At 44.6% G+C, this 15,481-nt stretch overlaps 1 protein-coding gene across 4 annotated transcripts in view; it reads left to right on the top strand.

The window, feature by feature from the left end:
• The window catches only part of WDR59 (WD repeat domain 59), an 89,295-nt gene that overhangs the window by 35,381 nt on the left and 38,433 nt on the right, over nucleotides 1-15,481 (top strand). For all 4 annotated transcript variants that reach the window (XM_039256451.1, XM_039256450.1, XM_039256449.1 and 1 more), the window contains 4 exons: nucleotides 1,190-1,278; nucleotides 4,811-4,927; nucleotides 9,061-9,138; nucleotides 12,215-12,371. In XM_039256451.1, the coding sequence (XP_039112382.1) occupies nucleotides 1,190-1,278; nucleotides 4,811-4,927; nucleotides 9,061-9,138; nucleotides 12,215-12,371 (441 nt within the window). The remainder of the gene's footprint in view (nucleotides 1-1,189; nucleotides 1,279-4,810; nucleotides 4,928-9,060; nucleotides 9,139-12,214; nucleotides 12,372-15,481) is intronic.

Genomic DNA, 15,481 nt, shown 5'->3' with positions numbered 1-15,481 from the left:
TTTGGACACTAACTCTGTTTCCTAACAGATTCTCAGTCCTCGCTCTGTCACTCTAGACCTTGAGGTTCAGTTTGCTTTCCAAAGCCCTGGATCCACTATGGCGTCCCCATTAATAAACGGCCCCCCAGAGGGAGAAATATTATGTGTTGTCTGAGTGAAGACTAGAAAAGATGGGAAGGAGAACTGTTGTGTTGTTCTGGTTTAGCTTAATTAACTTAGTTATTTTCTTTTTTAAAGTTTATTTATCTTGAGACAGAGAGTGAGAGAAAGCAGGGGAGGAGCAGAGAGAGGGAGAGACAGATTCCCAAGCAGGCTCTGTGCTATCAGCGAGTAGCCCGATGCAGGGCTTGAACTCATGAACTGTAGGATTATGACCTGAGCTGAGATCAAGAGTGGGGTGCTAAAGCAATGAGCCACCCAGGCACTCCAACTGGGTGATTTTTAAGAGTCCACTAGAAGTGCTGATAGGTCCTGGTTTTCCTCAGACCTCAGTCCCTCTGGCATCTTACGCTACACCTCCTCTCTTAAATAGTTCCCTTGTTATTGTTGTTACTTCTTTGTGTTGGTAGAGTGTGGAGAGGACCCAGTTCACAGTGCCAGCGACGTTCCCTTTCCCTGACCTAATGCAGGGCCAAGGGCCACGTGTAGCCGCTTTTGGGGGAAGAGAGCGCAGGAGGGGGTGGGTGCCCATACCCTTCAGAGGGCAGAATCGAGCAACACGGGGGCTTATTCTTCAGCCGAGGAAACCTTTGTTTCTCCAAGACTGCCTGGTTAATAGGTAAGGAGGTGAGGAAGTGAGTGGGAAGGAGCAGGCACCGAGCCGAGGCCTGTCTGGGTGGAAGCGCCAGGTTGTGTGACGAGTAGTCTGTCAGCAGCCACCAGAGCTGAGCTCAAGTGCTACCCATGAGAAACTGTCTCCCTGCTGCTTCTGCGCCGAGGTAACCTGTAGACTTTCTTCCTGAGTCAGTATTTCCTCAATTAGGTGCCTCTGATCGTGTTCCACTGTGTTAATTCATTTATTTTTTGGCTTCATTTTCTCTTTAATGGTGGAGGTGGTGCTGTCCTAGAAACTTGAAGGGTTCTGTTCTCAGTCGGCCGGAACTCATTACCCAGCTCCCCTGGACACGCTCCGCTCTGGTCCCAGAGGACTTGACGGCAGCAGCTTCCTTCCCCTGATTTTTCTTTCCAGCGGGTGCCTCACAGGTCAAGTGGAATAAAAAAAATGCTAATTGCCTCGCCACCAGTCATGATGGGGATGTGCGGATATGGGACAAGCGGGTGAGTAGTCTCTTCCCCCCCTCCGCCCCAGTTGGTCTTTAGTCCCTCACAGGAATGAAGAGGCTGTTGTGATAGCAGGACTTGTGTTGAGAGGCCAGGGTGCCCTGTGCAGTGTGGCAAATGGGCATTTTAAGATCACAGTACCAGATGACATTTGCTTCCTGATCAAATTGGCGTTGAAGGAAGATAGAGAAGATTATGATCAGTGGTTAAGAAAACAAACTGGACCACACCTAGGTGAGAGCCCCATTTTGCTGCCTCCTAGTTATGTCAGGTGAGCCACTGCACTACTCCAAGCCTCAGTTACCTTGTCTTCAAAACGAAGATAATCATAGGGAGTGGACCACGGAGGAGGTCGGGCCTAGGGACCAGACGCTGTTGTAGAATGGTCAGCAGGCTTCTTATCCCTGACCCAGATTGCGAAGTGCGAACTAGTTGTTCCTGGGACATATTCCATCCTGAGTATTTCTGGTATAAATCACTGTGGCGAGGTACAGAGCATGCTCAGATCCTACCTTAGACGTCTGGCTGTCCTGTCAGCCTCAGAAGAGCCTGCAGAGCACAGATTCTCCCTGCACAGCCCCGGTACCTGAGGGGCAGGGTCCCGGACAGCTGCCGCCATGGAGAGTCTGGGGAGTTCAGGTTGTTGGCATCAGAGAGAACAAGGACTTGGGGAAAGGCCCCCACATACTTACCTGCCGGATGATTGGGTAGTAATGGACAGAGCAGTCGACTTCTGTGAGATCTGGGCTGCCCTACTGCTGCCTGCTTTCTGGAACTGGAGGCTAGAGCTCCTCAGCCTCTGGGGAGCACCCACTTGTCGTTTTCCTGAGACCGTCAGCCTGGATGCTGACCGTCCAGTGTCAGCCTGGCCCCAGCAGCCTCATCCCTTCCCTCATGGCAGGGAGTTGGTCATGTAGTTGGGGAGAGGAGAAGGAGAGGAAGCTGAGACGCGGAGTCTGCTGCACTGGGTGCCAGCAAAGCCCTCTGCCTTAGGTGGCTCTCAGGGGAGAAGGTGACTTTATAAGTAGAGGTGGCCAGGTGCATCTTCTAGTTTTTGTCTCTGTCCCTTCATCCAGTCGGGTAATAGCCCGTTCGCCCCTCTCTTTATTTCTTAAATCGGTGACTGGTTTTATTCCTTTCATCATTAGCATGGCACTTAAACATAGTAAATGGCTTAAGTAAAATATTTGGTTAATTTGTAGGGCATATATACTTGCATTAGACTGTTTTCAGGCCTTAGGCAAAATAAACCATTTGGTATTTAGCCATAAACCCTGTCAGTACTTGTTTTCCAAACTGGTATTGGAAAACTAGTAGTGTTCTTTATCTGGCAGAAATCGACTGCCAAACTATTCATTTCTAGTCTTCCGACTGTTCCATTAACAGTCCTGACTTCCCTCGTCCATTTTATCTCCTCTGTTTAAAGGGTTTTAACCTTTTTTTTTCTATTAATACTTAAAAGTTTTGCTCAAATGGATTGTTACTTTACTACAAGTTACTGCATGTTCCTACTTCTCTGGCACTTTCCCATGTCAAAGCAGCCCTGATGGCTCCAGGCGTCAGAGCCTTCAAAAAGTACAGTAGTAGTGGTGATGTTGGATTTCATTCAAGCACCCAGATGACTCATAATAGTAACATTTGCTAACCGTTTATTATGGACAGGCATTGTTCTAAGAACTCTTTATCTAACTAGCCTTTAAAGGAAGTACTGTTTTTATCCCCATTCTACAGATAGGTAAACTGACGCATGGTATGTTGTCAAGATTTGAACTCAGGGAGGCTGGTTCTGGAGACCTCATAGACCAACACTAATTATAGAAGTGATAGATGCTCTTTGTAGAAAATGTAAAAGGGAAAATAATAACCATTTGTAGACCTATTACTCAGAGACAAATGCTAACATTTTGGTCTTTTTTTATGCTTTTTTTTTTTTTTTTAAATGTTTATTTATCCTAGAGAACAAGTGTGAGCAGGGGTAGGGGCAGAAAAGGGAGAGACAATCCAAAGCAGGCCCAACACTGTCAGTGTGGAGCCTGACGTGGGGCTCAATGCCATGAAACATGAGATCATGCCCTGAGCTGAAACCAAGAGTCAGACACTCAACCTACGGAGCCACCTAGGTGCTCCTTCTTATGCTTTTTCAAATATTGGTTAATCATGCCACGTACATAGTCATATATACTTTCTATTTTTTTAATGTTCATTTTTATTTTTGAGAGACGGAGCATGAGCTGGGGAGGGGCAGAGAGAAGGGGGACAGGGGATCCAAAGCAGGCTCTGCGCTGACAGCCGGTAGCCTGATGCGGGGCTCGGACTCATGGACTGTGAGATCATGACGTGAGCTGAAGTTGGATGCTCCGCTGACTGAGCCACCCAGGCGGCCCTGTACTTTTTTCATTTAATGTTACAACAGATGCATTTTCCCTGTGCTGTAATCCCTAAGTAGAACACTTAGTGGCTACATCGTATTGGATCAGACAGCTATACTATAATCGACTCTAAAATTTAATTATTCCCCACTTACTGTATGTGTTGTTTCTGGTTTTCTGGTAGTCCGAGAACACCAAGATGAATGTCTTTTGTTATCTAAAGCTTTTTGTGAAATGGGGTATTCTCTTAAAAAAGGAAAATTTTAAGTTGCTTGATAAAAATTGTCAGTTTTTTGCCAAAAGGTTGTGCTATTTTGTATAAATAGTAGCAGTGACAAATGCAGCCTCATCAGCATTGAGTGTTACTTACAAACATCTTCTAATTTGATAGCTTAGTAAAATCTTATTTTATTTTAATTTTTTAAAATGTTTTTTTTATTTTTGAGAGAGAGACAAAGCACAAGCAAGGGATGGGCAGAGAGAGAGAGAAAGAGAGAGAGAGAAAATATGAAGCAGGCCCCAGGCTCCAAGCTGTCAGCACAGAGCCCAACACGGGGCTCAGACCCATGAACTGGGAGATCATGACCTGAGCCAATGCCGGACCCTTAACTGACTAAGCCACCTAGGGCGCCCCATAAAATGTTATTTTAATGTGTATTTCTGAGGTTTCCTTCTGCCTTTGCTTGTTTTATATAACCTTATTAATCACGTATTGTTTCCTTTTGCAATGTGTGTTTGTTCTCTTTTGGGGTCTTGGTGCTCAATTACTTTAAGTTTGGTGGGTTTACCCCCAGGATTGTGGGGGGCAGGTCTGTTTACATGTCACAGCCCCTCTCCTTGAGTGATAGCAAGGAGGTGGGGTGGGGGGGGGCAGCTCTGCAGTCTGTCCTCCTCGGGGGAAGAGCACACACCGCCTTGTGTCCTTCATTAAAGCCACACAAGGGGCAGGAATGGAAAGAAGTCCGGCTCACAGGCATATGTGCCAAGCATGCTGGAGAGCTGGATAGGTCTTTTTTGTTGTTGTTGCATGTTTGTTTGTTTTAAGCAAAACAAAGTGGAGTTTCTTAGGGGTAGACAGAGGATCTGGTAGTACTGTTACGTGGTAGACACTCAACGAGTGATTTGTGAACTGACAACACTCAGTGCTGATCCTGTTGTAGAAACCCAGCACCGCTGTGGAGTACCTCGCAGCCCACCTCTCCAAAATCCATGGCCTGGACTGGCACCCAGACATCGAGCACATTCTTGCTACCTCTAGCCAAGACAACTCGGTCAAGGTGAGTGATCTGCTGGGACAGTTGGGGGAGTTGTGTTTGGGAGGCACCAGATTTTGTAACAGCACTTTCTTCGGAAGGAAGTCTATAGGAGGGTAGCACAGTGCGTGTGTTTTAGGGGTGCATGGGCACGTAAACCTGGTTATGTAGGCCATTAGGAATGATGGGGCGGCGTATCTCCATTGTGGCTCCTGGGATTTGTTCAGAGGGTTTTCTTCTTTCCCTTTGTGAAAGGGAGCCAGAGACTAAACCATTTAAAAAGGAAAAGCTTATTTGCAAAGAAGTTGTCATGAAGTCAGATTTCAGAAAAAACAAACAAACACAAAACAAAACAAAGAAACCCACCCCAGATATATAAGTGAAGGAGAAAAGCCCACAACATTGTTAAGGTTACCAGTTTACGATTAGTCTCCCTGGGGCGGAAAAATAGCAATTTTATCACAAGATGATCATGTCTGCAAAAGTTAGGACATGTTCAGTCATCGGCATTGCAGAAAGTCAGGGATAGTGTTGCTCTGCTAGAGATTTCTGTAACTTGCAGAAAGTGCTCGAGGGTTTATGTGTCTCCGGGACCCTCGTTTTTGTGGTTTATCTTGGGAGTGTGGCGTTTCGTGTTGTTTTTCCTCTCCTGACCGTGGGATGTGCTGTGTTTACAAGGATGCAGGGCACAGAGCCAGCCTCCTTCCACACGTCCTCCTTGAGCTCAGGTCCCTGTCTGGAAGGACAGGGATTTGACCATGGAAGTTTGCTCAGCAATTTTGTGATCCAGCATCATTAATTTAACACTCTGTTTACAAAGGCTCCCACACCACGTCTTCCTCCGGCGTGGTCAGCAAAACCAGGATCTGACACTAAGGCTTAAAAGGTTGACTTCGCCTGAGGCCTTGAGGCCCTTAGGATTGGAATTTACTTTTATGTGCCACAGAGGGATTTTTGTTGGTTTGCTTGCTTTGGATTTGGGTTTTTGTCACCTTGTCGCTCAAGTTCAGAGCCCAGAAACCATCCAGGTCACCCCCTCCTCTTTGCACAAGTTTGTCGCCATTCAGTGACATCTCTCCCACCTGTGAGGCTGGGATTCTGTAGGTATGAAAGCAAGTAACTGGCCAGTTTCCATGTGTGAGACTCAGTCCCTGGTCCTTTCTTGTAGGCTGAGCTTATGAAGTAAATGAGACTTTTTGACATGGTATTTGAGTTATTCCAGTATATCCTGGTGGAAGGAAAGCAGTTTTTAGTGAATGTATATAAATAGCATAATTATAAAAAGTAAAGCAGTTTAGAGACACTTTTCATAATATTCAACTATTGTTTTTAGTAATTTATAGGTAAGGGTCAGTGTGTCATTTTTTCCTACGTAATCATTTTTAAGTTTACCTGATAATATGTTAGCTTGTAACTTGTAGTAGTAATTTTTATAATACTTTTATTTTCTGAATTCTAAGAGGTGCACTGGAACAAGATGCCATTGAATGAATGTTTCGCCTGAGTTAGGATATTGTTAAGCTATAAAACGGTTGAATTGAAGCTTAGAACTAGATCGAAAAGAAAGAAAAGGATTTTTCTTATATGGCTATTAAAATTAGAGTGGTAAAAAAAGTAAAAATAGAACATTATCCACAATGAAATGACTTCATACCAGTTTAGATGATTGCTTTTTCCTGAACTTGGGTTAAGCAGTCTGTTTTACGACAGTGCTTTCTTTAGACACAGTGTCCTGGAAATCCAGACACGGTTCCTTGGTACATCCTGACAGACAGATGTATGTCTGCCGACGGGTCAAGGTCATCCTTACTGAGAGTCTTGTACCCGTGAAGCTGTTCAAGAATGTGGTTCTTTCTTGCCTAAGGCTCTTCTGATATTTCTTCAGAAGCCTTCCTTTCTGATCTGTAGCTTGTAGCAACCTTTGGCACGTAAGAGAAAAGCAGAAATCACCTATGGAGGGGAGGATGGCCTGGCTCTGGTTCCTGTAGTGACCAGTCTGTCGGGTTGAAACAGGCTGCAGTCCTTCGCTCACATGCAATATGTCATCATCCCATACGGACTGTCAGTGGTTGCCTTGTGAATAAGATCATTTTCTAAAGTGAGTGAGGACTTGGTCAAATCCCCAGGGTCCTCTACCTTGTCCCCTAAGTTATATGTTATAGTTGTCCCCAACTGAGCATATTTAAATCTAGAAACAGATCCTTTTTTTTTTTTTAAAAGGATTACCTTTGTTAACAGTTAGCATGACAGTCTGTAAATGAACACAAATGTGCTGCTGTCCAACACGAAAAGTAACCAGTTGCCAAAACATATTCGTAGTACTAATATCTTGTATGTAATTAGTTTAGGGAGATTGGATTTTTTTATTTGCTAGTTTTTCACATATGGGAGACTTGATAACAGGAAAGCACTCATAAAGTGTTGAGCTGATTAAAAATCTGGAGAATGCCAAGCAGACCTAATGATGTCTAGTTTCCCTTCTTTTACAAGTTGAGGGAGCAAGTTAGTTTTCCCTGTGGCCATCTGGGAAACCCAGAAGTAGTTTAGATGGAAGAGACATCTTAACAATTTTATTATTTTGAATATGGAGCCTGAATTTGACAAAAAAAGTTGTCAGAAGAAACAAGAATTGCCTCATGTGATCCCTTTATAGCTGCACTCTTTTCCAACCCCTGACTTCTAGCAACTGCTAATGTGTTCTTCATCACTGTAGTTTTGTCTTTTTGAGAATGTCATTTAAATGAAATCATTCAGTATCTTATGTTTTGAGGTGGTTTCTTTTGCCCAGCATAGCACCTTCAGGATTCATCCAAGTTATTTTAAAAGTCGATAGATCGTATACTTTTAATTGATGAGCAGTAATCCACTGTATGGATATACTACAGCTTAATGTCTGTTGAACCATAGAAGGACATTCATTGGGCTCTTTCCAGCTTTTGGTCATTATGAATAGAGCTGCAGTAAACATTCATGTATTGATTTTTCTGGGAATGAACATTTTCCGTTTTTCAGGACAAATAACATAGGAATCGAGATTTCTGGGTCAGTGGTATATGCGCATTGACTTTTTAAGGAACTGCCAAATGTCTTCCAGAGTTGCTTCTTTCATCTATTTTTTAAAATGTTTTATTTATTTTTGAGAGAGAGAGAGTAGGGGAGGTGCAGAGAAGGAGGGGGTCATCTATTTTTTAAAATAATTTCTTAGTGGGGCACCTGGGTGGCTCATCGGTTAAGTGACTGACTTCAGCTCAGGTCATGATCTCACTGTTTGTGAGTTTGAGTCCCGTGTCAGGATCTGTGCTGACAGCTCAGAGCCTGGACCCTGCTTCAGATTCTTTGTCTCCCTCTCTCTGTGCCCCTTCTCCACTTACCTTCTGCCTCTTTCTCTCAAAAATAAATAAACATTAAAAAAAATTTTTTTTAAAGAAAATAGGTTCTTAGGACTTGAATAATTCAGAGTCTCCCTCTGGGTCCTTCTGCCTTTTGCACTCTGCCATTTCCTGCTTTCATGACAAATGCTCAAGCTAAGTGTAGTTGTCCTGTCATGGAAAGCACAGATGGCTCAGGCACAGTGTGTCCAGCTCACCTTCATGTGTCCCGCGGCCTCAAGTTGCGCACTTTCAGTGGCGGCGGAGCGGGTGAGGGTGTAGGTGAGTGCGTTGGTGCCCAAACAGCCACCTCTTTCCTGTGTGACCTTGCGCAAGTTAGACTGTTTAGTAATTTAGCTTCCACATTTGAAAAAGATGAATAACACCTGTTATTTGGTTGTAAAGATTAAATGGGATACAGAACTGAAAGCTCTGAACTCCGGAATGCGGTGAGTAGTCAGTACATCAGCTCTGGTTTGTAGTTACCTTCCCTTACACTGTGTAAACACGATGCGAGGTGAAAACATGTCACTCTTACCTTTCACTTATAAAGCTGTTTAGTAGGCAGGCGGATGGTGATCTGCCCCCCGGGGGCTGGTTCACGTGGAGTCCGGAGATCCTCCGGGAATGTTTATAAATGGGAGGGGGTGCGTTGTGTCTCTGCCACTGTCCCGGGGCCAGGGGGCTGCCTGGAACATGCTGAGGACAAAGAGAGAGGCTGTGCGTATTTCAGTTTTGAGTTTTTTAATGGCATTTGGTTCACAGATTATCCTGCTTTCTTTCTTCCAGTTCTGGGATTACCGCCAGCCTCGGAAATACCTCAGTATTCTCCCTTGCCAGGTGCCTGTCTGGAAGGCCAGGTACACGGTGAGTGACACCCCACGTCCTGCTGGAGACCTTCATTTTGGTGTTCCAGAGGTGCGGCAGAGTGGGGCGGGGGCCACGAGGGCCATTTTCTTTTATTTTCTTTGTGAGGCAGTTTTTGCTTTCTCTCTTCGTTGAGGGGTGGGGGCAAAGGCAGTAATGATGGCATAAAAGCTATCGTGTATTTAAGAACTTGGGCTTAGAATGTTGGGGAAAAGTCTGTTGCTGACCATGACCTTGGAAGCTGTGTAGCACAGAGGTGGTCACTAAGGGCAGGGGGAGGGGGAAGAGGGAGCCAGAGGATTGAAGGGCTTTCAGTCAGTGGATTGTGTTGGGGAGAATTCTGGCTTTAGATTCTGGAGACCTGGGTTTGGGATCCAGCGATGCCATTTAATTTTCCCCCAAGATATATTGAGCTACAATTGACATATTGTCTAAGTTTAAGGTGTTTGATATATTTATATATTGCAAAACTATTAGTACTATAGCATTAGCTAAGACTTCTGTCACATCACATAATTAGCACTTCTTTTTTGTATTGAGAACATGTAATGTTACTCTCTTAGCAAGTGTCAAGAGTATAATATGGTATTAACTTTGTCACCATGCTGTGTATTAGTTCCCCAGAACTTACTCATCTTCTAACTGGAAGTTTGACCAACATCTCCCCATTTCCCCCACCCATCAGCCCTTGGTAATCACCATCTTACTCTGTTTCTGTGACTTCAGCCTTTTTAGATTCCACATATAACTGAGATCACACAGTATTTGTCTTTCTCAGACTTATTTCACTTAGCATAGTGCCCTCAAGTCCACCCATGTTGTGACAAATGGCAGGATTTCCTTCTTTCTCCTGGCTGAATAGAATTCCATAGACTATATCTAACACATCTTTATCTTTTCATCCACTGTTGGACACTTAGGATGTTTCCATATCTGGGCTATTGTGAATAACGTCGCAATGAGCCATTTCCTATTTGCGTGGCCTTGGGCAGGCTGCTGGGTGCTTTTGAATCTGTAGAATGTGAATAATAATTTTTATGAGGCCTTCCTTTTTATTATTGTGATAAAATTTACCATTTTAAGATGTGCAATTCAGTGGCATTTAGCACATGCATAATATGCCTTTCCTTATGGAAAAATTGTATGTGAAAATGCTTTATAAACCATCAAAGGCTACAGACATGGGGGTAGGCTGTTATCAGCCTCCCCACAATTTTTTCCATTGCCACATTGATAGCTGCTGATCAGTGATAATATATTTTCCTTAGTGTCAACTCGAAAGGGAGCACAGGAATGAATAAGGCTGCCTTTCTGCATTAGGCTGTCACCCCAAGGCTCTGTGGAACATAGAAGATAATTTAGGTATTAAGTGGCTTTTGCATCTAGGAACTCTTGTCAAGAAATCAGACACTGTTCTGGGGCACCTGGGTGACTTAGTTGGTTAAGCGTATGACTTTTCGCTCAGGTCATGATCTTGCGGTTCGTGGGTTCGAGCCCCGCGTCGGGCTTTGTGCTGACTGCCAGCTCGGAGCCTGGAGCCTGTTTCAGTCTGTGACTCCCTCTCTCTCTGACCCTCCCAAGCTCACGTTGTCTCTCTCTCTCTCTCCTAGAAATAATAAAAAAAAAAAAACACATTAAAAAAAAAAAAAAGAAATCAGACACTGTTCTTATGAGTTGAAATACTTCTCTGGATTAATACGTTTACTTTAAAAAGTAAACAGACCCTAGATGCTGGCGAGGATGTGGAGAAACGGGCACCCTCCTACACTGTTGGTGGGAATGTAAACTGGTACAGCCCCTCTGGAAAACAGTGTGGAGGTTCCTCAGGAAACTAACAATAGAACTCCCTTATGACCCAGCAATAGCACTGCTAGGAATTTACCCAAGGGATACAGAAATGCTGAGGCATAGGAGCACATGTACCCCAATGTTCATAGCAGCACTCTCCACAATAGCCAAAACATGGAAAGAGCCTAAGTGTCCATCAACAGATGAATGGATCAAGAAGATGTGGTTTATCTATACCATGGAATACTACATGGCAATGAGAAACAATGAAATCTGGCCATGTGTAGCAACATGGATGGACCTTGAGGGTGTTATGCTGAGCGAAATAAGTCAGGCAGAGAAGGACAAATATCGTATGTTTGCACGTATAGGAGGATTAGGAGGAACTTGACGGAGGAACAAGGGGGAGAAGAAGGGCGGAAATGGTGGGGGAAAGGGAGAGAGGCAAACCATGAGAGACTCTTGAATGCTGACAAAAACTGAGGACTGATGGATGTGGGGGGGAGGGGGGGATGGGCATGGAGGAGGGCACTTTGGGGATGAGCACTGAGTGTTATGTAGAAACTAATTTGACAATAAACTATTTGTAAAAAAAAAAAATAAATAAAATTAAAAAACAGATGATAGTACCAAACTTAAAAAAAAAAAAAAAAAAAAGTAAACAGAGAAGTCCAGGAGTGCTGCCCGGAGGGCAAGTGAAGATAAATGTGCTTTTAGGTGACTATGGTTTATTCCTTAAAGAAGAGAGGCTGATTATCTACCACACGGGCCACTCAGCTCCCTACCAGATTAGGTGTTGATGAGTAAAACATGTCAGTCCTGAAACTGGATGGTTTTCCTCCAAAGAGCTGCAGTATTGGGGCCAGTGAGGCGCTGTCCCATGTGGACGTGTGCTCACATGGCAAGAATTCTGCTTGCTGCTCTGGAGTTCACCCCAGTGTGTCTTGTACACTTGATCAGGGGAAGCACTGGATACGAAACAGTGTGTACTAGTGTGCAGCAGTCAGAACCACTTGCTTATTTTAGAATGTAAAGTTCTCCCAGTATTTGGCTTATTTTTATTTTTTACTGGCTGTGGTCCTTCCCGCGCAAAGAAAGTAAAATAAATGTGAAAGAAAAGTAGGTGTGATGGTTAACTTAAGGTATTTGGGAAGAAATTTCCCCAGATGAGTTGGGAGCCCCCCATCAGGTACTTTATTTTAGTTAGGAAAACATTCCAACTTTGGCAATTCAAGATTCAGGCGAGTCTCCCTGGAATAATCACCTGCTTTTCCCTTTCCTGCCGTAGCCTTTCAGCAATGGGTTGGTGACTGTGATGGTTCCCCAGCTGCGGAGGGAAAACAGTCTTCTCTTGTGGAACGTCTTTGACTTGAACACCCCAGTGCACACCTTTGTGGGTCACGATGACGTAGTGCTGGAGTTCCAGTGGAGAAAACAGAAGGAGGGTGAGTGGGAGCCTCATTTCCTCCTGAGCCGTGTCCCATAGCATCTCTGGCCAGGGTTGGCCGTGTGGCCCAGCGTGGAGGATGCTGACACCTTGGGGCTGGGCTTTAGGAACGAGAGAGTCAGGCGGACTGCCACCTTTCATGGTAGATGGGTAAAGGGGTGTACGGCCGTGGTTTCCACTTCTCTTCCCTTCGGTGTCCTCTCTCACCTGTGTGGAAGAGGTTTGGAAGAGATTGATAGGCCTCCTGTTGGATCATCTCTAGGGCTGAAAAACTCCAGGGTCCTCAGAAGTCTGGCATTGGCCTGTTGAGGAAGGAGACTGAGGCCATCATCATTACTGCCCTCCACAAAACCCTAGTTCTCATCACAGCACACAGTGGTGTTTTGTCTCCCACCTCCCTGAAGACAGGTTTGGCCAAATGTCTTGCTTGGGTCGTGAAACATGAACAGAGAGATGCGATCTCTTCTAGGTTGAAGCATTAACAGCCACTGTGCAATTACACGCTCTCTGTGTTTCTGCCACGGCAGCTGGCACAACTCCAGCTGGACCTGTGCCGTTGGGAGCACTGACGGGGTGGGGGTGTAGGGGGAACAGGATGTCCTTGCTTTAGGCCACTGAGCTGTGTAGATGGTTGTTGCAGCTCCATCTAGCCAGCCCTCACTAATGCAAGGTCAAGTGTGAGGGGAGTCAGAAGCCTCCACTTCTCCACCAGCTCACCGTGCAAAGGCAGTGGCAGCCTCTCTTTTCTTGAGATCTTAGTGTCCTGATCTCTAAAGGTTTTATGGAACAGAAGTAGGTTTCTTGGTCTTTCCACATGGAAAAGCAGGCAGTGGAGTGGTGTGACCTGTCCGTAGTCCCAGGAAGGGTCTCTGGCTAGACCTGGGAGTAGGGCAGTTCTCTTAATCCCGGCTTGTGACTTCACAGCATCTTCCAGGAGAGGCTGATCTGGATGATCTTTTGATCATCCACTTAGTTTTCCCGTCTTTATTTCTCAAATCTCCCTGCTTCTAGAAACATGAGGCTGGTTGGTTTTTATCCCATTAATTTGCATGTGTGACTTTGGCTCTCAACTTCCTCTCTTGCATTTTGCCATCATAAATAGAAGATGTAGTTTCCTCATGGTCTGGCAGGGAGAGGTTGGTTTGTAGTTTTGGATTGAAATTCAGTTTTTAGACACCCATTTTTAGCTATCTGTAAGCCGGCAGGGTGAATTGTGTAAATTGGGACCGTCTAGTTGGTAACAAGATTTTGAGTACAAGTTACAGATGTTGTTTTTCAAATTCCTTTTTATTCTAAAGTATATCATCTGTCTAGAAAATTGCATAAAACATGTACATTCTAACAAATTATGAAGTGAAAATGTCTGTAACTACCAGCAAGGTCTAGAAAGAGAACATTGCTAGAACCCCAGGAGCTTCTTGATCACAGCCCCTCGCTTCCCCAGAAGGATATGCTGTCCTAACACTTGTGAGAGTGATTATTTTTAGAGGTTTGCCACCCATTAGTGCATCCCTTGAAATAGTTTCAGTTTGCTTGTTGAACCTTTTATAAATGTAATTATCCTGTGTGTAGTCTTGTGTTTTACTTCTTTTTCAACCTAATGCTGCTCCATTTTATTTTTACTGCTGTGTCTTCCTATTCATTTTTTCCCAGTTTGATTGTGGTTTTTAGTGCGGTGCAGAAGCTCTTACAGAGGTAGGAGGAGAAGCAGGATGTTGTGGCCGGGGGACGAGGATGCTTCATGAAGGAAGCGGCAGTCACTGGTTTTAGGTGTTGCTGAAGGATCGACGTGCAGAATAAGAGAAAAGCACTTAGTGGTACAGATAGGAGCTATATGATCATTAAGAGAGGAGTCCCAAAAGCGGATTGAGGATAGAAGCCAGACCACCAGGCAGCATGAACAGAGGCAGCAGGAACTGGATTCGTGAATGAAGTTGCCTTCAAAGGCAAGGAGCAGACTGAGTTGATGTTAGAGCTGCCACCCTCTCTGTCTGAGGGCAAGGAGAAAGTGCAAGAACGGGAGGGCGTGGGAAAGCCAGGGCCCTGTGGGGGTAGGAGGGAATGGGGGAGGAGTTGTGTTTAGAATGGAATCAGGTATAACTTTCCTTCATCAGGGACATGAAAAGAAGTTCGATGTGGAGACAGACCGTGGCTGACATGAACAGGAGTGTGTACAGGGGGCCTCCTGGCAGGCAGTCATTCAGAAGAACTGTGTCCTGTGAGGCACACGCGGAGATATGCTAACACGTTGAGGAACGAAGGCCTGATTGAAGGCAGTGACCCAGAGAAGGAATTTTTGCCCTTCACCCACCCTTTTAGCTTGGACAGAGCATGTTCTCTGGTGCCTCCATTTTCCCATCTGCAAAATGAGGGAATTGGATGAAATAAAAATTCTAAACTCTTCTAAATTCTCTGCTCTCTAAGGACTGCTCTCTAATTACTCCGAAATGCCCTGATCTTTCATAAAGCTCCCCAAACCTTTTTAGAATAATTTCCCTTTGACCAGACCTAATATGTGAAAATATTATCCATTTTATGAAGAGATGCATAACTTTGCCAAAAAATTCTTTTCAAACAGTAAGGTGTCGTTATGCATTTAAAGCAATTCATTTCACAAAAATATTCACTCTCAGCTCCTCTGGAGTGTATAAAAGGAGGAACATTTGTGAAGGCGAAAGTTCAGTGTGACGTTAAATCCCAGCATCCCTTTTCACCTGCTCACCTGCCATTTATTATTTCACTTCATTTAAGTTTCTGCTCAAGTGCGACTTCCTCAGGGAGCTCTGTCTAAAAATAGCTCCGCCGGCAGTTGTCTTACCCTTTTTTTTTTAAGAGCACAATCACTGCCAGACATTTTATCACATATTTATCTGTTTGTCTATTGCCAGCACTGGACTGTGACATCTGTAAAGATAGAGATTGCTGTATGCATGCTATTGCCCTAGTATCTAGAACTGGTGCCTGGTGTATAGGCGCTGGTCAGTAAGTATTTATTGAATGGATGGGTGGCTGACTGAAGGAAGGAGTCTCACTCCATTGCAACTTGTAGCAAAATTGATATTGAATCCCCACCTCCACCTCCACTCCCCCAAAATTCCAGGATTCTTA

Source organism: Hyaena hyaena, unplaced genomic scaffold (assembly GCF_003009895.1).
Source record: "Hyaena hyaena isolate Hyena2069 unplaced genomic scaffold, ASM300989v1 scaffold_584, whole genome shotgun sequence".
Taxonomy (NCBI): Eukaryota; Metazoa; Chordata; class Mammalia; order Carnivora; family Hyaenidae; genus Hyaena; species Hyaena hyaena.
Note: the sequence above shows the minus strand (reverse complement) of the source record. Positions and strands in the feature narration are given on the sequence as shown.